Source organism: Somniosus microcephalus, chromosome 3, assembly GCF_052327205.1.
Source record: "Somniosus microcephalus isolate GS21.2 chromosome 3, FLI_Smic_1.0, whole genome shotgun sequence".
In the NCBI taxonomy this organism is placed as follows: Eukaryota; Metazoa; Chordata; class Chondrichthyes; order Squaliformes; family Somniosidae; genus Somniosus; species Somniosus microcephalus.
This window is the reverse complement of record NC_140989.1, coordinates 106,249,357-106,273,141: the sequence shown is the minus strand read 5'-3', so window position 1 is coordinate 106,273,141 and position 23,785 is coordinate 106,249,357. Positions and strand designations below refer to the sequence as shown.

At 48.7% G+C, this 23,785-nt stretch overlaps 1 protein-coding gene across 2 annotated transcripts in view; it reads left to right on the top strand.

Moving 5' to 3' along the window:
* The window catches only part of pde10a (phosphodiesterase 10A), an 899,745-nt gene that overhangs the window by 755,926 nt on the left and 120,034 nt on the right, over window positions 1-23,785 (top strand). For both annotated transcript variants that reach the window (XM_085981463.1, XM_085981462.1), the window contains exon 14: window positions 20,685-20,827. In XM_085981463.1, the coding sequence (XP_085837589.1) occupies window positions 20,685-20,827 (143 nt within the window). The remainder of the gene's footprint in view (window positions 1-20,684; window positions 20,828-23,785) is intronic.

The following is a 23,785-nucleotide window of genomic DNA, read 5'->3' as shown; positions in this document are numbered from 1 at the left end:
CGTTTTTCTTTGGGTGCGAAGGATGCTTCGGCAGAATTCTGCATGTAGGGCTTCTATTGTATGTTTTTCCCATTTAGTGTAGCTTTGGTGATTTAGCGGGCCCCATATTTCACTACCGTACAGTGCAATGGGCAGGATTATGCTGTCAAATATTTTGAGCCAGATTTTGATTGGGATTTGGATGTTGTAGAATTTTCTTTTTATTGCATATAGGGCTCTTCGGGCTTTTTCTTTTAGTGCATTCATTGCTATGCTGAAGCTCCCTGATGCTGGAATAGTTAGACCAAGGTAGGTGTAGCTCATAGTGTGTCCTATAGTGGTATCACTGAGGGTAAACTGGTATTTGTTTTCCTGACATCTGGGCCTTTTTTGAAAAATCATGATGTTCGTTTTCTTTAGATTTACTGTTAGAGCCCAATTTTGGCAGTATTTGTCGAGTAGGTCTAGTTGTTGCTGTAATCCCTGTTCTGTGGGAGACAGCAGAACCAGGTCGTCCGCATAGAACGCTCTCTCTCTCGGACAGTGTGTGGCTCTCTCTCTCGGACAGTGTGTGACTCTCTCGGACAGTGTGACTCTCTCTCTCGGACAGTGTGTGGCTCTCTCGGACAGTGTGTGGCTCTCTCTCTTGGACAGTGTGTGGCTCTCTCTCTCGGACAGTGTGTGACTCTCTCGGACAGTGTGTGACTCTCTCTCTCGGACAGTGTGTGGCTCTCTCTCTTGGACAGTGTGTGGCTCTCTCGGACAGTATGTGGCTCTCTCTCTCGGACAGTGTGTGACTCTCTCGGACAGTGTGTGTGTCTCTCTCAGACAGTGTGTGGCTCTCTCTCTCTCTCGGACAGTGTGTGACTCTCTCTCTCGGACAGTGTGTGGCTCTCTCTCTTGGACAGTGTGTGGCTCTCTCTCTCTCGGACAGTGTGTGGTTCTCTCTCTCGGACAGTGTGCGACTCTCTCGGACAGTGTGTGGCTCTCTCTCTCTCGGACAGTGTGTGGCTCTCTCTTGGACAGTGTGTGACTCTCTCTCTCGGACAGTGTGTGACTCTCTCTCTCGCACAGTGTGTGGCTCTCTTTCTCGGACAGTGTGTGACTCTCTCGGACAGTGTGTGGCTCTCTCTCTCTCGGACAGTGTGTGGCTCTCTCTCTCGGACAGTGTGTGGCTCTCTCTCTCGGACAGTGTGTGGCTCTCTCTCTCTTGGACAGTGTGTGACTCTCTCTCTCGGACAGTGTGTGGCTCTCTCTCTCGGACAATGTGTGGCTCTCTCTCTCGGACAGTGTGTGACTCTCTCTCTCGGACAGTGTGTGGCTCTCTCTCTCGGACAGTGTGTGGCTCTCTCTCTCGGACAGTGTGTGACTCTCTCTCTCGGACAGTGTGTGGCTCTCTCTCTCTCGGACAGTGTGTGACTCTCTCTCGGACAGTGTGTGACTCTCTCTCTCGGACAGTGTGTGGCTCTCTCTCTCGGACAGTGTGTGGCTCTCTCTCTCGGACAGTGTATGACTCTCTCGCACAGTGTGTGGCTCTCTTTCTCGGACAGTGTGTGACTCTCTCGGACAGTGTGTGGCTCTCTCTCTCTCGGACAGCGTGTGGCTCTCTCTCTCTTGGACAGTGTGTGACTCTCTCTCTCGGACAGTGTGTGGCTCTCTCTCTCGGACAATGTGTGGCTCTCTCTCTCGGACAGTGTGTGACTCTCTCGGACAGCGTGTGGCTCTCTCTCTCTCGGACAGTGTGTGACTCTCTCTCGGAGAGTGTGTGGCTCTCTCGGACAGTGTGTGACTCTCTCTCTCTCGGACAGTGTGTGGCTCTCTCTTTCGGACAGTGTGTGGCTCTCTCTCGGACAGTGTGTGGCTCTCTCTCTCGGTCAGTGTGTGACTCTCTCTCTCGGACAGTGTGTGGCTCTCTCTCTCGGACAGTATGTGACTCTCTCGGACGGTGTGTGACTCTCTCTCTCGGACAGTGTGTGGCTCTCTCTCTCGGACAGTGTGTGACTCTCTCGGACAGTGTGTGGCTCTGGGAGAGGAGAGAAGCTGTGTAACACTGGCGGCACACTATGTTACAGCTTGCCATGAACAGAGGGACAACCAGTAAACTAAGAAAAGAATATATATAAACAATGCGAATGTATATTTATACACTCAGGGATATACCTGTTTATACACTGTATGAATAGAACTGCGTTTATGTGCTAAACCATAAATGTATTTTGATGCTTTGGCAACATAAGATGAAACTTATCATGCCAATAAAGCGATTTGAATTGTGAATTGTGTGGCTCTCTCTCTCTCGGACAGTGTGTGACTCTCTCTCTCTCGGACTGTGTGACTCTCGGACAGTGTGTGACTCTCTCTCGGACAGTGTGTGACTCTCTCTCTCGGACAGTGTGTGACTCTCTCTCTCGGACAGCGTGTGACTCTCTCTCTCTTGGACAGTGTGTGGCTCTCTCTCGGACAGTGTGTGACTCTCTCTCTCGGACAGTGTGTGGCTCTCTCTCTCGGACAGTGTGTGACTCTCTCTCTCGGACAGTGTGTGACTCTCTCTCGGACAGTGTGTGGCTTTCTCTCTCGGACAGTGTGTGACTCTCTCTCTCGGACAGTGTGTGGCTCTCTCTCTCGGACAGTGTGTGACTCTCTCTCTCGGACAGTGTGTGACTCTCTCTCTCGGACAGTGTGTGACTCTCTCTCGGAGAGTGTGTGGCTCTCTCTCTCTCGGACAGTGTGTGACTCTCTCTCTCGGACAGTGTGTGGCTCTCTCTCTCGGACAGTGTGTGACTCTCTCTCTCGGACAGTGTGTGACTCTCTCTCTCTCGGACAGTGTGTGGCTCTCTCTCTCGGACAGTGTGTGGCTCTCTCTCGGACAGTGTGTGACTCTCTCGGACAGTGTGTGGCTCTCTCTCTCTCGGACAGTGTGTGGCTCTCTCTCTCGGACAGTGTGTGACTCTCTCTCGGACAGTGTGTGACTCTCGCTCTCGGACAGTGTGTGGCTCTCTCTCTCGGGCAGTGTGTGGCTCTCTCTCTCGGACAGTGTGTGACTCTCTCTCAGACAGTCTTTGACTCTCTCTCTCGGACAGTGTGTGGCTCTCTCTCTCGGACAGTGTGTGGCTCTCTCTCTCGGACAGTGTGTGACTCTCTCTCTCGGACAGTGTGTGGCTCTCTCTCTCGGACAGTGTGTGACTCTCTCTCTCGGACAGTGTGTGGCTCTCTCTCTCTCGGACAGTGTGTGACTCTCTCTCTCGGACAGTGTGTGACTCTCTCTCGGAGAGTGTGTGGCTCTCTCGGACAGTGTGTGACTCTCTCTCTCTCGGACTGTGTGGCTCTCTCTTTCGGACAGTGTGTGGCTCTCTCTCGGACAGTGTGTGGCTCTCTCTCTCTTACAGTGTGTGACTCTCTCTCTCGGACAGTGTGTGGCTCTCTCTCTCGGACAGTGTGTGACTCTCTCTCTCGGACAGTGTGTGGCTCTCTCTCTCGGACAGTGTGTGACTCTCTCGGACAGTGTGTGACTCTCTCTCTCGGACAGTGTGTGGCTCTCTCTCTCGGACAGTGTGTGACTCTCTCTCTCGGACAGTGTGTGGCTCTCTCTCTCGGACAGTGTGTGACTCTCTCGGACAGTGTGTGGCTCTCTCTCTCGGACAGTGTGTGACTCTCTCGGACAGTGTGTGACTCCAATTCAAATGCTTTATTGGCATGAAAGTTTACAGAGAACCATATTGCCAAAGCTTACATAGCAAAAAGGTACAGTTTTCCAACATTCTGTAGGTGTCAATCGATTTGACATTTGTTGGGTACATACAATATTACTTTTAACAATATTAATTTTAAACAGTCTTACTTTTAAACAGTCCTCAGGTTGTGACATGTTGTTACATATTTGGCCCCAAGGTATGGTCTGTCTCCTTCTCCCAGGACTAATCTCAATTTTGACAGGTCATCCAATTCCTTGAAATCTGGGGTTGTTTGGCTTAGCTTGTTGAATAATATGTTTCTTGATGTGTTGACTTTTTCGCATTTTAGGAGGAAATGCATTTCTGTTTCAACCTCGCCGGCCAGACATTGATCGCATATTCTATTCTCTCTAGGCTGCCAGGATTTCTTGTATCTGCCTTTTTCAATTTCCAGTTGGTGGTCGCTTAGTCTGTACCTGGTGAGGGTCTGTCTCTGTTTTGTGTCTCTGATGGTCGTGAGGTAGTCTGCCAGTTTATAATCTCTTTTTAGGGCCCGGTAACATTCTAATCTGCTTTGGCTTTCGGTTATTTTGTTCCAATGTTCCAGGTAGGTTTCTTTGCATTGTTTAATGATTTGGTTCACTCGGATTGGTGTTTGGACGGCTGTGTTGGTCTGGGGCTGGTCAGGGTCCGGCTGAGTACTTAGTTTCAGTAGCAGCTGACTCAGGGGACTCTTTTCTGGGTTTAGCTCTTGGGTCTGAAAGGCTTTGAAATGAAGGGTGTCTGGGGAGCTAGATTTGAGGTGATTTAGGAAGTTTAGTGCTCGTTTTTGGATGTTTATTATCAGTGGGTATCTGCCTAGTTCGGCTCTGCATGCATTTGTTGGCGTTTTTCTTTGGGTGCGAAGGATGCTTCGGCAGAATTCTGCATGTAGGGCTTCTCTCTCTTGGACAGTGTGTGGCTCTCTCTCTCGGACAGTGTGTGACTCTCTCGGACAGTGTGTGACTCTCTCTCTCGGACAGTGTGTGGCTCTCTCTCTTGGACAGTGTGTGGCTCTCTCTCTCGGACAGTATGTGGCTCTCTCTCTCGGACAGTGTGTGACTCTCTCGGACAGTGTGTGTGTCTCTCTCAGACAGTGTGTGGCTCTCTCTCTCTCGGACAGTGTGTGACTCTCTCTCTCGGACAGTGTGTGGCTCTCTCTCTTGGACAGTGTGTGGCTCTCTCTCTCTCGGACAGTGTGTGGTTCTCTCTCTCGGACAGTGTGCGACTCTCTCGGACAGTGTGTGGCTCTCTCTCTCTCGGACAGTGTGTGGCTCTCTCTTGGACAGTGTGTGACTCTCTCTCTCGGACAGTGTGTGACTCTCTCTCTCGCACAGTGTGTGGCTCTCTTTCTCAGACAGTGTGTGACTCTCTCGGACAGTGTGTGGCTCTCTCTCTCTCGGACAGTGTGTGGCTCTCTCTCTCGGACAGTGTGTGGCTCTCTCTCTCGGACAGTGTGTGGCTCTCTCTCTCTTGGACAGTGTGTGACTCTCTCTCTCGGACAGTGTGTGGCTCTCTCTCTCGGACAATGTGTGGCTCTCTCTCTCGGACAGTGTGTGACTCTCTCTCTCGGACAGTGTGTGACCCTCTCTCTCGGACAGTGTGTGGCTCTCTCTCTCTCGGACAGTGTGTGACTCTCTCTCTCGGACAGTGTGTGACTCTCTCTCTCGGACAGTGTGTGGCTCTCCAATTCCAATTCCAATTCAAATGCTTTATTGGCATGAAAGTTTACAGAGAACCATATTGCCAAAGCTTACATAGCAAAAAGGTACAGTTTTCCAACATTCTGTAGGTGTCAATCGATTTGACATTTGTTGGGTACATACAATATTACTTTTAAACAATATGAATTTTAAACAGTCTTTGTACTTCATTTGGTACGTTCAATATTAATTTTAAACAGTCTTAATTTTAAACAGTCCTCAGGTTGTGACATGTTGTTACATATTTGGCCCCAAGGTATGGTCTGTCTCCTTCTCCTAGGACTAATCTCAATTTTGACAGGTCATCCAATTCCTTGAAATCTGGGGTTGTTTGGCTTAGCTTGTTGAATAATATGTTTCTTGATGTGTTGAATTTTTCGCATTTTAGGAGGAAATGCATCTCTGTTTCAACCTCGCCGGCCAGACATTGATCGCATATTCTATTCTCTCTAGGCTGCCAGGATTTCTTGTATCTGCCTTTTTCAATTTCCAGTTGGTGGTCGCTTAGTCTGTACCTGGTGAGGGTCTGTCTCTGTTTTGTGTCTCTGATGGTCGTGAGGTAGTCTGCCAGTTTATATTCTCTTTTTAGGGCCCGGTAACATTCTAATCTGCTTTGGCTTTCGGTTATTTTGTTCCAATGTTCCAGGTAGGTTTCTTTGCATTTTTTAATGATTTGGTTCACTCGGATTGGTGTTTGGACGGCTGTGTTGGTCTGGGGCTGGTCAGGGTCCGGCTGAGTACTTAGTTTCCGTAGCAGCTGACTCAGGGGACTCTTTTCTGCGTTTAGCTCTTGGGTCTGAAAGGCTTTGAAATGAAGGGTGTCTGGGGAGCTAGATTTGAGGTGATTTAGGAAGTTTAGTGCTCGTTTTTGGATGTTTATTATCAGTGGGTATCTGCCTAGTTCGGCTCTGCATGCATTTGTTGGCGTTTTTCTTTGGGTGCGAAGGATGCTTCGGCAGAATTCTGCATGTAGGGCTTCTATTGTATGTTTTTCCCATTTAGTGTAGCTTTGGTGATTTAGCGGGCCCCATATTTCACTACCGTACAGTGCAATGGGCAGGATTATGCTGTCAAATATTTTGAGCCAGATTTTGATTGGGATTTGGATGTTGTAGAATTTTCTTTTTATTGCATATAGGGCTCTTCGGGCTTTTTCTTTTAGTGCATTCATTGCTATGCTGAAGCTCCCTGATGCTGGAATAGTTAGACCAAGGTAGGTGTAGCTCATAGTGTGTCCTATAGTGGTATCACTGAGGGTAAACTGGTATTTGTTTTCCTGACATCTGGGCCTTTTTTGAAAAATCATGATGTTCGTTTTCTTTAGATTTACTGTTAGAGCCCAATTTTGGCAGTATTTGTCGAGTAGGTCTAGTTGTTGCTGTAATCCCTGTTCTGTGGGAGACAGCAGAACCAGGTCGTCCGCATAGAACGCTCTCTCTCTCGGACAGTGTGTGGCTCTCTCTCTCGGACAGTGTGTGACTCTCTCGGACAGTGTGACTCTCTCTCTCGGACAGTGTGTGGCTCTCTCGGACAGTGTGTGGCTCTCTCTCTTGGACAGTGTGTGGCTCTCTCTCTCGGACAGTGTGTGACTCTCTCGGACAGTGTGTGACTCTCTCTCTCGGACAGTGTGTGGCTCTCTCTCTTGGACAGTGTGTGGCTCTCTCGGACAGTATGTGGCTCTCTCTCTCGGACAGTGTGTGACTCTCTCGGACAGTGTGTGTGTCTCTCTCAGACAGTGTGTGGCTCTCTCTCTCTCTCGGACAGTGTGTGACTCTCTCTCTCGGACAGTGTGTGGCTCTCTCTCTTGGACAGTGTGTGGCTCTCTCTCTCTCGGACAGTGTGTGGTTCTCTCTCTCGGACAGTGTGCGACTCTCTCGGACAGTGTGTGGCTCTCTCTCTCTCGGACAGTGTGTGGCTCTCTCTTGGACAGTGTGTGACTCTCTCTCTCGGACAGTGTGTGACTCTCTCTCTCGCACAGTGTGTGGCTCTCTTTCTCGGACAGTGTGTGACTCTCTCGGACAGTGTGTGGCTCTCTCTCTCTCGGACAGTGTGTGGCTCTCTCTCTCGGACAGTGTGTGGCTCTCTCTCTCGGACAGTGTGTGGCTCTCTCTCTCTTGGACAGTGTGTGACTCTCTCTCTCGGACAGTGTGTGGCTCTCTCTCTCGGACAATGTGTGGCTCTCTCTCTCGGACAGTGTGTGACTCTCTCTCTCGGACAGTGTGTGGCTCTCTCTCTCGGACAGTGTGTGGCTCTCTCTCTCGGACAGTGTGTGACTCTCTCTCTCGGACAGTGTGTGGCTCTCTCTCTCTCGGACAGTGTGTGACTCTCTCTCGGACAGTGTGTGACTCTCTCTCTCGGACAGTGTGTGGCTCTCTCTCTCGGACAGTGTGTGGCTCTCTCTCTCGGACAGTGTATGACTCTCTCGCACAGTGTGTGGCTCTCTTTCTCGGACAGTGTGTGACTCTCTCGGACAGTGTGTGGCTCTCTCTCTCTCGGACAGTGTGTGGCTCTCTCTCTCTTGGACAGTGTGTGACTCTCTCTCTCGGACAGTGTGTGGCTCTCTCTCTCGGACAGTGTGTGGCTCTCTCTCTCGGACAGTGTGTGGCTCTCTCTCTCTTGGACAGTGTGTGACTCTCTCTCTCGGACAGTGTGTGGCTCTCTCTCTCGGACAATGTGTGGCTCTCTCTCTCGGACAGTGTGTGACTCTCTCTCTCGGACAGTGTGTGGCTCTCTCTCTCGGACAGTGTGTGGCTCTCTCTCTCGGACAGTGTGTGACTCTCTCTCTCGGACAGTGTGTGGCTCTCTCTCTCTCGGACAGTGTGTGACTCTCTCTCGGACAGTGTGTGACTCTCTCTCTCGGACAGTGTGTGGCTCTCTCTCTCGGACAGTGTGTGGCTCTCTCTCTCGGACAGTGTATGACTCTCTCGCACAGTGTGTGGCTCTCTTTCTCGGACAGTGTGTGACTCTCTCGGACAGTGTGTGGCTCTCTCTCTCTCGGACAGTGTGTGGCTCTCTCTCTCTTGGACAGTGTGTGACTCTCTCTCTCGGACAGTGTGTGGCTCTCTCTCTCGGACAATGTGTGGCTCTCTCTCTCGGACAGTGTGTGACTCTCTCGGACAGCGTGTGGCTCTCTCTCTCTCGGACAGTGTGTGACTCTCTCTCGGAGAGTGTGTGGCTCTCTCGGACAGTGTGTGACTCTCTCTCTCTCGGACAGTGTGTGGCTCTCTCTTTCGGACAGTGTGTGGCTCTCTCTCGGACAGTGTGTGGCTCTCTCTCTCGGTCAGTGTGTGACTCTCTCTCTCGGACAGTGTGTGGCTCTCTCTCTCGGACAGTATGTGACTCTCTCGGACGGTGTGTGACTCTCTCTCTCGGACAGTGTGTGGCTCTCTCTCTCGGACAGTGTGTGACTCTCTCGGACAGTGTGTGGCTCTGGGAGAGGAGAGAAGCTGTGTAACACTGGCGGCACACTATGTTACAGCTTGCCATGAACAGAGGGACAACCAGTAAACTAAGAAAAGAATATATATAAACAATGCGAATGTATATTTATACACTCAGGGATATACCTGTTTATACACTGTATGAATAGAACTGCGTTTATGTGCTAAACCATAAATGTATTTTGATGCTTTGGCAACATAAGATGAAACTTATCATGCCAATAAAGCGATTTGAATTGTGAATTGTGTGGCTCTCTCTCTCTCGGACAGTGTGTGACTCTCTCTCTCTCGGACTGTGTGACTCTCGGACAGTGTGTGACTCTCTCTCGGACAGTGTGTGACTCTCTCTCTCGGACAGTGTGTGGCTCTCTCTCTCGGACAGTGTGTGACTCTCTCTCTCGGACAGTGTGTGGCTCTCTCTCTCTCGGACAGTGTGTGACTCTCTCTCTCGGACAGTGTGTGACTCTCTCTCGGAGAGTGTGTGGCTCTCTCAGACAGTGTGTGACTTTCTCTCTCTCGGACAGTGTGTGACTCTCTCTCTCGGACAGTGTGTGGCTCTCTCTCTTGGACAGTGTGTGACTCTCTCTCTCGGACAGTGTGTGACTCTCTCTCTCTCGGACAGTGTGTGGCTCTCTCTCTCAGACAGTGTGTGGCTCTCTCTCTCGGACAGTGTGTGACTCTCTCTCTCGCACAGTGTGTGGCTCTCTTTCTCGGACAGTGTGTGACTCTCTCGGACAGTGTGTGGCTCTCTCTCTCGGACAGTGTGTGGCTCTCTCTCTCGGACAGTGTGTGGCTCTCTCTCTCGGACAGTGTGTGGCTCTCTCTCTCTTGGACAGTGTGTGACTCTCTCTCTCGGACAGTGTGTGGCTCTCTCTCTCGGACAATGTGTGGCTCTCTCTCTCGGACAGTGTGTGACTCTCTCTCTCGGACAGTGTGTGGCTCTCTCTCTCGGACAGTGTGTGGCTCTCTCGGACAGTGTGTGACTCTCTCTCGGACAGTGTGTGGCTCTCTCTCTCTCGGACAGTGTGTGACTCTCTCTCTCGGACAGCGTGTGGCTCTCTCTCTCTCGGACAGTGTGTGACTCTCTCGGACAGTGTGTGACTCTCTCTCGGAGAGTGTGTGGCTCTCTCGGACAGTGTGTGACTCTCTCTCTCTCGGACAGTGTGTGGCTCTCTCTTTCGGACAGTGTGTGGCTCTCTCTCGGACAGTGTGTGGCTCTCTCTCTCTTACAGTGTGCGACTCTCTCTCTCGGACAGTGTGTGGCTCTCTCTTTCGGACAGTGTGTGGCTCTCGGACAGTGTGTGGCTCTCTCTCTCTTACAGTGTGCGACTCTCTCTCTCGGACAGTGTGTGGCTCTCTCTCTTGGACAGTGTGTGACTCTCTCTCTCGGACAGTGTGTGGCTCTCTCTCGGACAGTGTGTGACTCTCTCGGACAGTGTGTGACCCTCTCTCTCGGACAGTGTGTGGCTCTCTCTCTCGGACAGTGTGTGACACTCTCGGACAGTGTGTGGTTCTCTCTCTCTCGGACAGTGTGTGACTCTCTCGGACAGTGTGTGACTCTCTCTCTCGGACAGCGTGTGACTCTCTCTCTCTTGGACAGTGTGTGGCTCTCTCTCGGACAGTGTGTGACTCTCTCTCTCGGACAGTGTGTGGCTCTCTCTCTCGGACAGTGTGTGACTCTCTCTCTCGGACAGTGTGTGACTCTCTCTCGGACAGTGTGTGGCTCTCTCTCTCGGACAGTGTGTGACTCCAATTCCAATTCCAATTCAAATGCTTTATTGGCATGAAAGTTTACAGAGAACCATATTGCCAAAGCTTACATAGCAAAAAGGTACAGTTTTCCAACATTCTGTAGGTGTCAATCGATTTGACATTTGTTGGGTACATACAATATTACTTTTAAACAATATTAATTTTAAACAGTCTTTGTACTTCATTAGGTACGTTCAATATTAATTTTAAACAGTCTTAATTTTAAACAGTCCTCAGGTTGTGACATGTTGTTCCATATTTGGCCCCAAGGTATGGTCTGTCTCCTTCTCCTAGGACTAATCTCAATTTTGACAGGTCATCCAATTCCTTGAAATCTGGGGTTGTTTGGCTTAGCTTGTTGAATAATCTGTTTCTTGATGTGTTGAATTTTTCGCATTTTAGGAGGAAATGCATCTCTGTTTCAACCTCGCCGGCCAGACATTGATCGCATATTCTATTCTCTCTAGGCTGCCAGGATTTCTTGTATCTGCCTTTTTCAATTTCCAGTTGGTGGTCGCTTAGTCTGTACCTGGTGAGGGTCTGTCTCTGTTTTGTGTCTCTGATGGTCGTGAGGTAGTCTGCCAGTTTATATTCTCTTTTTAGGGCCCGGTAACATTCTAATCTGCTTTGGCTTTCGGTTATTTTGTTCCAATGTTCCAGGTAGGTTTCTTTGCATTTTTTAATGATTTGGTTCACTCGGATTGGTGTTTGGACGGCTGTGTTGGTCTGGGGCTGGTCAGGGTCCGGCTGGGTACTTAGTTTCGTTAGCAGCTGACTCAAGGGACTCTTTTCTGGGTTTAGCTCTTGGGTCTGAAAGGCTTTGAAATGAAGGGTGTCTGGGGAGCTACATTTGAGGTGATTTAGGAAGTTTAGTGCTCGTTTTTGGATGTTTATTATCAGTGGGTATCTGCCTAGTTCGGCTCTGCATGCATTTGTTGGCGTTTTTCTTTGGGTGCGAAGGATGCTTCGGCAGAATTCTGCATGTAGGGCTTCTATTGTGTGTTTTTCCCATTTAGTGTAGCTTTGGTGATTTAGCGGGCCCCATACTTCACTACCGTACAGTGCAATGGGCAGGATTATGCTGTCAAATATTTTGAGCCAGATTTTGATTGGGATTTGGATGTTGTAGAATTTTCTTTTTATTGCATATAGGGCTCTTCGTGCTTTTTCTTTTAGTGCATTCACTGCTATGCTGAAGCTCCCTGATGCTGTAATAGTTAGACCAAGGTAGGTGTAGCTCATAGTGTGTCCTATAGTGGTATCACTGAGGGTAAACTGGTATTTGTTTTCCTGACATCTGGGCCTTTTTTGAAAAATCATGATGTTGGTTTTCTTTAGATTTACTGTTAGAGCCCAATTTTGGCAGTATTTGTCGAGTAGGTCTAGTTGTTGCTGTAATCCCTGTTCTGTGGGAGACAGCAGAACCAGGTCGTCCGCATAGAACAGGGATTTCACTTCTCCATCCAGGAGACGGAGACCTGGTGACTCGCTTTGCTCCAGCATGTCTGCTAATTCATTTATGTATATGTTGAACAGGGTCAGGCTCAAATTGCAGCCCTGCCGGACGCCTCTTCTCTGGGTGAAGAAATCGGTGCGTTTGTCTCCAATTTTGACCCCGCATTTGTTTTTCAGATACATTGATTTAATAAGGTCGTAGACTTTGCCCCCTATTCCACACTGAAGAAGTTTATAATAGAGCCCTTCGTGCCATATAGAGTCAAAGGCTTTCTTGAAGTCGATGAAACAGGCGAATATTTTCCCATTTTTTGTTTGGTGTATATGTTTTTCAATGAGGGTGTGAAGGGTATAGATATGGTCGGCGGTGCGGTGTTTTGGAAGAAAGCCTATTTGTTTTTTTCTGAGGATATTATGTTTGTTAAGAAAATCAAGTAATCTACTATTTAGAATACTGCAGAATAACTTCCCTAGACAACTGTTGACACAGATGCCGCGGTAGTTATTTGGGTCTGATTTGTTTCCACTTTTATATATGGGGGAGATTAGTCCTTGGCACCAGATATCGGGAAAACAGCCTGAACGTAATATGATGTTGAATAATTTGAGTACCGCACCCTGCATCTCCATATTGCTGAACTTGAGCATTTCATTTTTGATGTTGTCTGGGCCACAGGCTTTCTTTAGGTGGAGAGATTTTGTTTTTGTGGCCAGTTCTTTCCATGTGATTGGGGAGTCTAGAGGGTTTTGGTTGTCTTTAATTGTTGCTTCTAATGTGTGGAGTTTTTCTGTGACCTGATGTTGACTTGGGTTTGTTTCGTTTATTGGGATGTCTTTGTAGAGGTTTTCAAAATGTGTTCTCCAGATGTCGCCATCTTGGATTGGTAATGCTTGCAATTGTGTTGTACTCAGGTTATTCCACATTTCCCAGAATTGTTTTGGATTGGTGGAGTTTTCAATTTCTTCGAGTATTTTGTGGGTATAGTTTTGTGTTTTGTTCCTAATGGTGTGTTTATATCTTTTGAGGGTTTCATTGTATCTAGTACGTAGGTCCGGATTGTTTGGTTGCCGATGCTTTTGGTTTGATATTTTTCTCAGGTCTTTTCTGGCATTTTTGCATTCGTGGTCAAACCATTTCTTATTTTTATTTTGTCTTTTGTGACACTTCCTCTTCTGTTTCACAAGGTCGGCTTTTACAGCTGCCTCATGGAAGATCATATTTATATCCTCTATGGCCATGTTTACACCATCCCTGGTGATCTCGTATGGGTTTTCTTTAAATTTTGATATTTTACTTGTGAGATCAGGTGACTTTAGTGCTGTGATGAATTTTTCTCCACTGTCTGGGGCCCATCTGTATGTCTGGTTTATTTTATGGAGCTTACTGGGTTCCTTTTTCGTGTCTGTAGTTTGGGCAGAAAGTTTAAGGTACATATTTATTTGGTTATGGTCTGAGAGGGGGGATTGCTGCCTGTCAGTGAATGAGTTGATATCGCAGGGGTCCAGGTCAGTGATTGTATAGTCCACCACACTAGACCCAAGAGTTGAGGAGTATGTGAGTCTCCCTAGGGAGTCCCCTCTGAACCTACCGTTAACTATGTACAGGCCTAAGGCTCGGCAGAGTTGCACTACCTCCCTACCGCTTTTATTTATTTCACGATCAAGGTTGTTCCGATTTGCGATGGCTGGTGTGACATCTAAAGGGGTCTGGCCAAACACATGGTTGTTTCCCTGTGGGTCTATGAAGTCAGGTTCACAACCGGTCCTTGCATTTAGGTCCCCACATATTATCACCTTTCCTTGGGCCTGGAAATGGCTGATTTCCATGTGGAGAGTATCAAATAACTCCTCTTCGAAATATGGCGATTCTATTGGAGGTATGTAGATCGCACATAAGTAAACATCTTTTTTTGCTATTCCTATATTTTTATCTAGTTTTAGCCATACGTGTGATTTTCCCTGTTTTACCGGTGAGATGTGTTTGTCCAGTTCTCCCTTATACCACACCAATATTCCCCCGGAGGTTCTGCCCTTGCGTGTTTTAGTGTTCTTTACTGAGGGCACAATGATTTCATGGTACATTGGAGGACAGTGGGTCGGCACGTCCTTTTGGCACCATGTTTCTGTTAACACAATTATATCAATGTCTTTTATAGCTTTTAGGAATTCAGGGTCTGTACTCTTCATCCCAAAAGTTGAGGAGCGGAGGCCCTGGATATTCCAGCAGCTTATGTGGAAAGAACGCATTTATATAGTTCAATAAAACGAAATAAAATGGACCTATTTTGTGGGATGAGTGTGGAAACACTATTTTCTATAATGCTAAATGATGATTTAGTATAAATTTCATGAGGCATGCACATATATCTATCTAATAATAGTAATAATACTGATCAATAATGATAATGATAAATAACAATATTAATAATTTCTCCGGCTTTCTATCAGGCTGTTCAGCATCGTCATGATCTTTCTCAGTTCTTGGTCTACAGTCTGTGGTCTAGAGGGGGGTCTTGGGTCAGGTATAAAAGCACGGTTCTGTTGACTCTCTCTCTCGGACAGTGTGTGGCTCTCTCTCTCGGACAGCGTGTGACTCTCTCTCTCTCGGACAGTGTGTGGCTCTCTCTCTGTCGGACAGTGTGTGACTCTCTCTCTCGGACAGTGTGTGACTCTCTCTCGGAGAGTGTGTGGCTCTCTCAGACAGTGTGTGACTCTCTCGGACAGTGTGTGGCTCTCTCTCTCGGACAGTGTGTGACTCTCTCTCGGACAGTGTGTGACTCTCTCTCTCTCGGACAGTGTGTGGCTCTCTCTCTCGGACAGTGTGTGGCTCTCTCTCTCGGACAGTGTGTGACTCTCTCTCGCACAGTGTGTGGCTCTCTTTCGCGGACAGTGTGTGACTCTCTCGGACAGTGTGTGGCTCTCTCTCGGACAGTGTGTGGCTCTCTCTCTCGGACAGTGTGTGACTCTCTCTCGGACAGTGTGTGACTCTCGCTCTCGGACAGTGTGTGGCTCTCTCTCTCGGGCAGTGTGTGGCTCTCTCTCTCGGACAGTGTGTGACTCTCTCTCGGACAGTCTGTGGCTCTCTCTCTCGGACAGTGTGTAGCTCTCTCTCTCGGTCGGTGAGTAGCTCTCTCTCTCGGTCGGTGTGTAGCTCTCTCTCTCTCGGTCGGTGTGTAGCTCTCTCTCTCTCGGTCGGTGTGTAGCTCTCTCTCTCCCGGTCAGTGTGTAGCTCTCTCTCTCTCGGTCAGTGTGTAGCTCTCTCTCTCGGTCGGTGTGTAACTCTCTCTCTCTCGGTCGGTGTGTAGCTCTCTCTCGGTCGGTGTGTAGCTCTCTCTCCCGGTCGGTGTGTAGCTCTCTCTCTCTCGGTCGGTGTGTAGCTCTCTCTCTCCCGGTCAGTGTGTAGCTCTCTCTCCCGGTCGGTGTGTAGTTCTCTCTCGGTCGGTGTGTAGCTCTCTCTCTCGGTCGGTGTGTAGCTCTCTCTCTCCCGGTCGGTGTGTAGCTCTCTCTCTCGGTCGGTGAGTGGCTCTCTCTCTCGGTCGGTGTGTAGCTCTCTCTCTCGGTCAGTGTGTAGCTCTCTCTCTCCCGGTCGGTGTGTAGCTCTCTCTCTCTCGGTCGGTGTGTAGCTCTCTCTCTCGGACGGTCAGTGGCCCTCTCTCTCGGTCGGAGAGTGGCTCTCTCTCTCGGTCGGAGAGTGGCTCTCTCTCTCGGTCGGAGAGTGGCTCTCTCTCTCGGTCGGAGAGTGGCTCTCTCTCTCTCTCGGTCGGAGGGTGGCTCTCTCTCTCGGTCGGAGAGTGGCTCTCTCTCTCGGTCGGAGAGTGGCTCTCTCTCTCGGTCGGAGAATGTCTCTCTCTCTCTCTCGGTCGGAGAGTGTCTCTCTCTCTCTCGGTCAGTCAGTGGCTCTTTCTCTCGCTCGGTCGGAGAGTGGCTCTCTCTCTCTCGGTCGCTCAGTGGCTCTCTCTCTGTCTCAGTCGCTCAGTGGCTCTCTCTCTCTCGGTCGCTCAGTGGCTCTCTCTCTCTCGGTCGCTCAGTGGCTCTCTCTCTGTCTCGGTCGCTCAGTGGCTCTCTCTCTCGGTCGCTCAGTGGCTCTCTCTCTCGGTCGCGCAGTGGCTCTCTCTCTCGGTCGCTCAGTGGCTCTCTCTCTCTCGGTCGCTCAGTGGTTCTCTCTCTCTCGGTCGCTCAGTGGCTCTCTCTCTTGGTCGCTCAGTGGCTCTCTCAGTTGGTCAGTGGCTCTCCCTACGGTCGGTCAGTGTCTCTCTCTCTCAGTCGGTCAGTGGCTCTCTCGGTCGCTCAGTGGCTCTCTTTCTCGGTCGGTCGGTGGCTCTCTCTCGGTCGCTCAGTGGCTCTCCCTCTCTCGGTCGCTCAGTGGCTCTCTCTCTCTCTCGGTCGCTCAGTGGCTCTCTCTCTCTCTCGGTCGCTCAGTGGCTCTCTCTCACGGTCGCTCAGTGGCTCTCTCTCTCTCTCGGTCGCTCAGTGGCTCTCTCTCTTTCTCAGTCGCTCAGTGGCTCTCTCTCGGTCGCTCAGTGGCTCTCTCTCTCTCTCAGTCGCTCAGTGGCTCTCTCTCTGTCTCGGTCGGTCAGTGGCTCTCTCTTTCTCACTCGGTCAGTGGCTCTCTCAGTCAGTGACTCTCTCTCTGTCGGTCAGTGGCTCTCTCTTTCTCACTCGGTCAGTGGCTCTCTCGGTCAATCAGTGACTCTCTCGGTCGGAGAGTGGCTCTCTCTCGGTCGCTCAGTGGCTCTCTCTCTCGGTCGCTCAGTGGCTCTCTCTCTCTCTCGGTCACTCAGTGGCTCTCCCTCTCTCGGTCGCTCAGTGGCTCTCTCTCTTTCTCAGTCGCTCAGTGGCTCTCTCTCGGTCGGTCAGTGGCTCTCTCCCTGTCTCGGTCGCTCAGTGGCTCTCTCTCTCTCTCAGTCGTTCAGTGGCTCTCTCTCGGTCGGTCAGTTGCTCTCTCTTTCTCACTCGGTCAGTGGCTCTCTCGGTCAGTCAGTGGTTCACTCTCTCGGTCGGTCAGTGGCTCTCTCTCGGTCGGTCAGTGGCTCTCTCTCTCTCTTGGTCGGTCAGTGGCTCTCTCTCGATCGGTCAGTGGTTCTCTCTCTCGGTCGGTCAGTGGCTCTCTCTCTCAGTCATTCAGTGGCTCTCCAATTCCAATTCCAATTCAAATGCTTTATTGGCATGAAAGTTTACAGAGAACCATATTGCCAAAGCTTACATAGCAAAAAGGTACAGTTTTCCAACATTCTGTAGGTGTCAATCGATTTGACATTTGTTGGGTACATACAATATTACTTTTAAACAATATTAATTTTAAACAGTCTTTCTACTTCATTTGGTACGTTCAATATTAATTTTAAACAGTCTTAATTTTAAACAGTCCTCAGGTTGTGACATGTTGTTACATATTTGGCCCCAAGGTATGGTCTGTCTCCTTCTCCTAGGACTAATCTCAATTTTGACAGGTCATCCAATTCCTTGAAATCTGGGGTTGTTTGGCTTAGCTTGTTGAATAATATGTTTCTTGATGTGTTGAATTTTTCGCATTTTAGGAGGAAATGCATTTCTGTTTCAACCTCGCCGGCCAGACATTGATCGCATATTCTATTCTCTCTAGGCTGCCAGGATTTCTTGTATCTGCCTTTTTCAATTTCCAGTTGGTGGTCGCTTAGTCTGTACCTGGTGAGGGTCTGTCTCTGTTTTGTGTCTCTGATGGTCGTGAGGTAGTCTGCCAGTTTATATTCTCTTTTTAGGGCCCGGTAACATTCTAATCTGCTTTGGCTTTCGGTTATTTTGTTCCAATGTTCCAGGTAGGTTTCTTTGCATTGTTTAATGATTTGGTTCACTCGGATTGGTGTTTGGACGGCTGTGTTGGTCTGGGGCTGGTCAGGGTCCGGCTGAGTACTTAGTTTCAGTAGCAGCTGACTCAGGGGACTCTTTTCTGGGTTTAGCTCTTGGGTCTGAAATGCTTTGAAATGAAGGGTGTCTGGGGAGCTAGATTTGAGGTGATTTAGGAAGTTTAGTGCTCGTTTTTGGATGTTTATTATCAGTGGGTATCTGCCTAGTTCGGCTCTGCATGCATTTGTTGGCATTTTTCTTTGGGTGCGAAGGATGCTTCGGCAGAATTCTGCATGTAGGGCTTCTATTGTGTGTTTTTCCCATTTAGTGTAGCTTTGGTGATTTAGCGGGCCCCATACTTCACTACCGTACAGTGCAATGGGCAGGATTATGCTGTCAAATATTTTGAGCCAGATTTTGATTGGGATTTGGATGTTGTAGAATTTTCTTTTTATTGCATATAGGGCTCTTCGGGCTTTTTCTTTTAGTGCATTCACTGCTATGCTGAAGCTCCCTGATGCTGTAATAGTTAGACCAAGGTAGGTGTAGCTCATAGTGTGTCCTATAGCGGTATCACTGAGGGTAAACTGGTATTTGTTTTCCTGACATCTGGGCCTTTTTTGAAAAATCATGATGTTGGTTTTCTTTAGATTTACTGTTAGAGCCCAATTTTGGCAGTATTTGTCGAGTAGGTCTAGTTGTTGCTGTAATCCCTGTTCTGTGGGATCTCTCTCGGTCGGTCAGTGGCTCTCTCTTTCTCACTCGGTCAGTGGCTCTCTCGGTCAGTCAGTGGTTCTCTCTCTCTTGGTCGGTCAGTGGCTCTCTCTCGATCGGTCAGTGGTTCTCTCTCTCGGTCGGTCAGTGGCTCTCTCTCTCTCAGTCGGTCAGTAGCTCTCTCTCTCTCGGTCGGTCAGTGTCTCTCTCTCTCGGTCGGTGAGTGTCTCTCTCGGTCGGTGAGTGTCTCTCTCTCTCAGTCGGTCAGTGGCTCTCGGTCAGTCAGTGGCTCTCTCTCTCTCGGTCGGTCACTGGCTCTCTCTCTCTTGGTCGGTCAGGAGCTCTTGCGTGGTCGGTCAGTAGCTCTCTCTCAGTCGGTCAGTGGCTGTCTCTCTCGGTTAGTGGCTCTCTCTCTCAGTCGGAGAGTGTCTCTCTCTCTCTCTCGGTCGGGGAGAGGCTCTCTTTCTATTTCACTCGGTCGGAGAGTGGCTCTCTTTCTCTCAGTCGGAGAGTGGTTTTGACTCTCCCTCGGTCGGAGAGTGGCTCTCTTTCTCCCTCGGTCGGAGAGTCTCTCTCTTTCTCTCTCGGTCGGAGAGTGGCTCTCTCTCTCGGTAGGAGAGTGGCTCTCTCTCTCTCCGTCAGAGAGTGTCTCTCTCTGTCTCGGTCGGGGAGAGGCTCTCTTTCTCTTTCACTCGGTCGGAGAGTGGCTCTCTTTCTCTCTCAGTCGGAGAGTGGTTTTGTCTCTCCCTCGGTCGGAGAGTGTCTCTCTCTCTCGGTTGGAGAGTGGCTCTCTCTCTCGGTCAGAGAGTGTCTCTCTTTCTCTCAGTCGGAGAGTGGTTTTGTTCAGTTCAGTTCAGTTCAGTTCAGTTCAAATGCTTTATTGGCATGAAAGTTTACAGAGAACCATATTGCCAAAGCTTACATAGCAAAAAGGTACAGTTTTCCAACATTCTGTAGGTGTCAATCGATTTGACTCTCTCTCGGTCAGAGAGCGTCTCTCTTTCTCTCTCAGTCGGAGAGTGGTTTTGTCTCTCTCTCGGTCGGAGAGTCTCTCTCTTTCTCTCTCGGTCGGAGAGTCTCTCTCTTTCTCTCTCGGTCGGAGAGTCTCTCTCTTTCTCTCTCGGTCGGAGAGTGGCTCTCTCTCTCGGTAGGAGAGTGGCTCGCACTCTCGGTCAGAGAGTGTCTCTCTTTCTCTCGGTCGGAGAGTGGCTCTCTCTCCCTCGGTCGGAGAGTGGCTCTCTCTCTCTCTTGGTCGGAGAGTCTCTCTCTTTCTCTCTCGGTCGGAGAGTCTCTCTCTTTCTCTCTCGGTCGGAGAGTCTCTCTCTTTCTCTCTCGGTCGGAGAGTGGCTCTCTCTCTCGGTAGGAGAGTGGCTCGCACTCTCTCTCGGTCAGAGAGTGTCTCTCTTTCTCTCGGTCGGAGAGTGGCTCTCTCTCCCTCGGTCGGAGAGTGGCTCTCTCTCTCTCTTTGTCGGAGAGTCTCTCTCTTTCTCTCTCGGTCGGAGAGTGGCTCTCTCTGTCGGTAAGAGAGTGGCTCGCACTCTCTCTCGGTCAGAGTGTCTCTCTTTCTCTCAGTCGAAGAGTGGCTCTTTCTCTTGGCCGGTGTACAGCCTTCTCTTTGTCGGTGTGTAGCTCTCTTTGTACACCTTTAGCTCCTCTAAGCTTTCCTCATAGCTCATCTTCTTCGTGCGTGTGCTCGTTTGCTCCAATTTTTGTATATCCCTTCAGAAGTGTCCCTTTTGAATTTTACCTCGTGCTGCAAATGTGACCTGACCAGAGTATTACAGCGCCTCAGCAAGACCGACACATTTGTTGAGTGATAGTAGTAAGTCACTGCATGTAACACCATGCCAGATTGAGATATCAAGGAATCCTTGCTGCTCTGTAGAGAACTACAGACAATAGACTTGATTATATTAACTAAGTTTGCAGTTATATTGGTATTTTGATTACTTTATTAAAATGAGATGGGAGAATCACTAAATGCAAGTGGAAACCAGATACATGAGATGTATTGTACATCATGTGTGGCTTGACTGATATAACTAGCACATTATAAAATAGATGTGTGTGACTTTTTCTTCATTCTCCCTGCTTCGTTTGTTTATCAGATGTACCACAGAATACAACAGTCAGAGTGTATTTATCGGGTCACAATGGAGAAGCTGGCTTATCATAGTATTTGCACGTCTGAGGAATGGCAGGGCCTCATGAAATCTACACTTCCCAAATCCCTTTGCAAAGAAGTTGAACAGTAAGTGAACATTTATTCAGCATCTGGGATAGCAGATTATGTATTCTAAGAATGACAGTAATGTTCACCATTTAATAAAGGGGACATTGTAAAGGAAAAGCCTTTGCTTTTGGAATTACTTATTTGTGTAATTTTTAAGTAGGTCTTAGGCTGTATTCATTAACATTTAAAGATCTTCAGATCATTGAGAATGGGGAACAATAGTTCCTCTGCTACCGGTTTGTGGGGGAGACGTTGTCCTCTGTAGAAGGCAGCTGGTCAGGGTTGTGTAATGGAGATGCGGGGATAGATGGATGTTCTTGATTATACAGGAAACTCTCTTTTTACCGGCACCTAAATAACCGGAAATATCTCTTAACTGGCAAAATTCAGGAGTAGGTTCAGGTAAGTTTTACTTCATATTAGTGGCCGTGTAACCTGGGTTCCTAGATCTGTGACCGTGTAACCGGGGTTCCTGCACCTGTTGCCATGCAACAGGGACGCCTGGATCTGTGGCCCTGTACGGGGCTCTCGTACCTTAGTAAGTATACCTCTCTGTAATCCAGACTTTTTGATCAACCGACACCACGCCGGTCCCATCAGTGCCAGATAAAAAAGAGTTTCCTGTATATGGTTACCATTCAGGGCCTGGAAGTATTTATCCAGAATTTTTTTTCGGGTAATTGAATAGGTAGAGTCCATGACTGGGTAGATTGTACATGGTTTATATAAGGATCAGACATGATGAGCCAAATGGCCTTTTATCATTCACACTTGATGAAGTTTACATTGGAGATGTGAATATCATATTCTACAATCAGGCTTAAAATTTCTATTTTTTTATGATAACCTGCAATAATTATTCCAATTTGTGCCAAGTGGCGCACTACATTTTCTAAGATTGTGAAAATTCAGTGTTGCTGAATGCAAAGAGAGAAATGTTTTATAATAAGAACAAGGTGTATTTTTTCAACTATGATGTGACGAATCCTGCTACTGTGTGGTATGATGTATTTGTATATTAATATGCCATTTGGACAGTCAATACTTTTTAATGGTCAAATAACAAAACTTTGGAGATTCCTCACACAATGGCAATTCTCTTATCAGTTTAGAGAAGAGCATGTGATTATGAGTTTGCAGGAACATGGATCTATCTGAAAGCTAGAGACAGCAATCAACAAAACATTAATCCCAGAAACTGTGGCCATAACATTAAGTCCATCTATTAAAAAAAACTGTAGAATACTAAGGATAAGGGGTAAGCCATTTAGGACAGAGATGAGGAGGAATTTCTTCACCCAGAGAGTGGGGAACCTGTGGAATTCTCTACCACAGAAGGCAGTTGAGGCCAATTCATTAAATATATTCAAGAAGGAGTTAGATATATTTCTTAAGGCTAACGGCGTAGTGTATGTACCTTGAAGAAGGAACTATATTCTGCAGCCCCTGTATACTGCAGTACCAGTAGTGACCACCCCTGTATATAAGCCTGTGCAGTAACTTTGTATAGTAGTTCCAGTTTTGTCTCCATTCAGTAAACACCTGTTATAACCAACTTCTGCAGTCTGTGTCTCAATTACACACGGACGTTACATTGGCGACGAACAGATCCGAACTTACCTACAGTTCTGCACCACCTCACGGGGATCCATCCCTGAAGCGAAGTTGTTCGAGGTTGAGGCCAGAAGGAAGAAATCCAAAAAGGAAAAAAAACAAACAGAAGAAACGGGCGTCGACCGTGGGCAACCGCCCTCTGATTCATCGAATTCGAAGATTTGCAGGAGAGGCTGTCGAGAGCGGGGCTTGGTTATCCAGTCTATGGTGTTCCAGCTAATCGGGCTGGCGGCAGGTAGTACACTGATCCTTCCTGGGCTGCGGCGGGCTAGAGCTCGATCGGGTGGCTTTTCAACGGGGCCGAGCAGCATTGTCGGGAAGAGGAGAGAGAGAGAGAGGGTGGAGCACACAGGGCGCGGCCGGTGCTACGAAGCCGGGCAGCATACAGACCCGAGAAGAGGGAGGAAAGTGTCCCATAGGGTCTGCTCTGACGACGGGAACAGTAATTAAAATAAAAGAAATTAGAAACGCAGAAAGCCGCGAGGAGCTGCAGTTTGCCACGGGGACCGCGGAGAGCGGCGTTGGCAGCAGCGCGGGGGGAAGTGCGCGAAGACCATAGGGCGTCGCCATCAAGGCATAAAAACGCCAGCAACAGCGCTGGCAGCAGCGAAAAAGGCAGAAAGCGCGGGAGGCGCCATCTTAATCCAGCGGGGAAGAAGGCAAAGCGCGGGAGGCACCATTTTGTTCAATCGGGGAAGAAGGCAAAGCGCGGGAGGCGCCATCTTAGATCTCCAAGATGCCGAAGACTGGCAATATCACTGCCTTCGATAATGCAATAGAAGACTGGACCACGTATGTGGAAAGAGTCGAAGTATATTGCAAGGCAAATGAAGTAGCCGATGAGAAAAAGGCATCGGTACTACTAAACTTAATGGGCGCAAGAACGTACGGCCTATTGCGGAACCTGATCACTCCAGTCAAACCGATGGAGAAGAGTTTTAACGAAATTGTTGATATCCTACAGGAACACCTAAATCCTACACCGCTGCTGATAGCAGAAAGATTTAAATTCCACAAGAGAAATCAGCATAAAGATGAGAGCAATGCTGATTACCTTACGGAACTACGCAAGCTATCAAAGCACTGCCAGTTCGGAACAGGACTGGCAGATACCTTACAGGACAAATTTGTCTGTGGACTCCTGAGTGAAGGAACCCAGAAGAGGTTACTCTCAGAGAAAGAGCTGACGCTAGATAAGGCTTTCAGCGTGGCAGTATCGTACGAAGCAGCAGCAAGGGGAGCTGCGGAAATACAGCAAAAGCCACAGGAATACGGCACCCATGAAATGACACGGGGATTTGAAAAATGTTATCGCTGCGGCAGAACAACCCATGACCAGAAGGACTGCTGGTCCAAGGACAA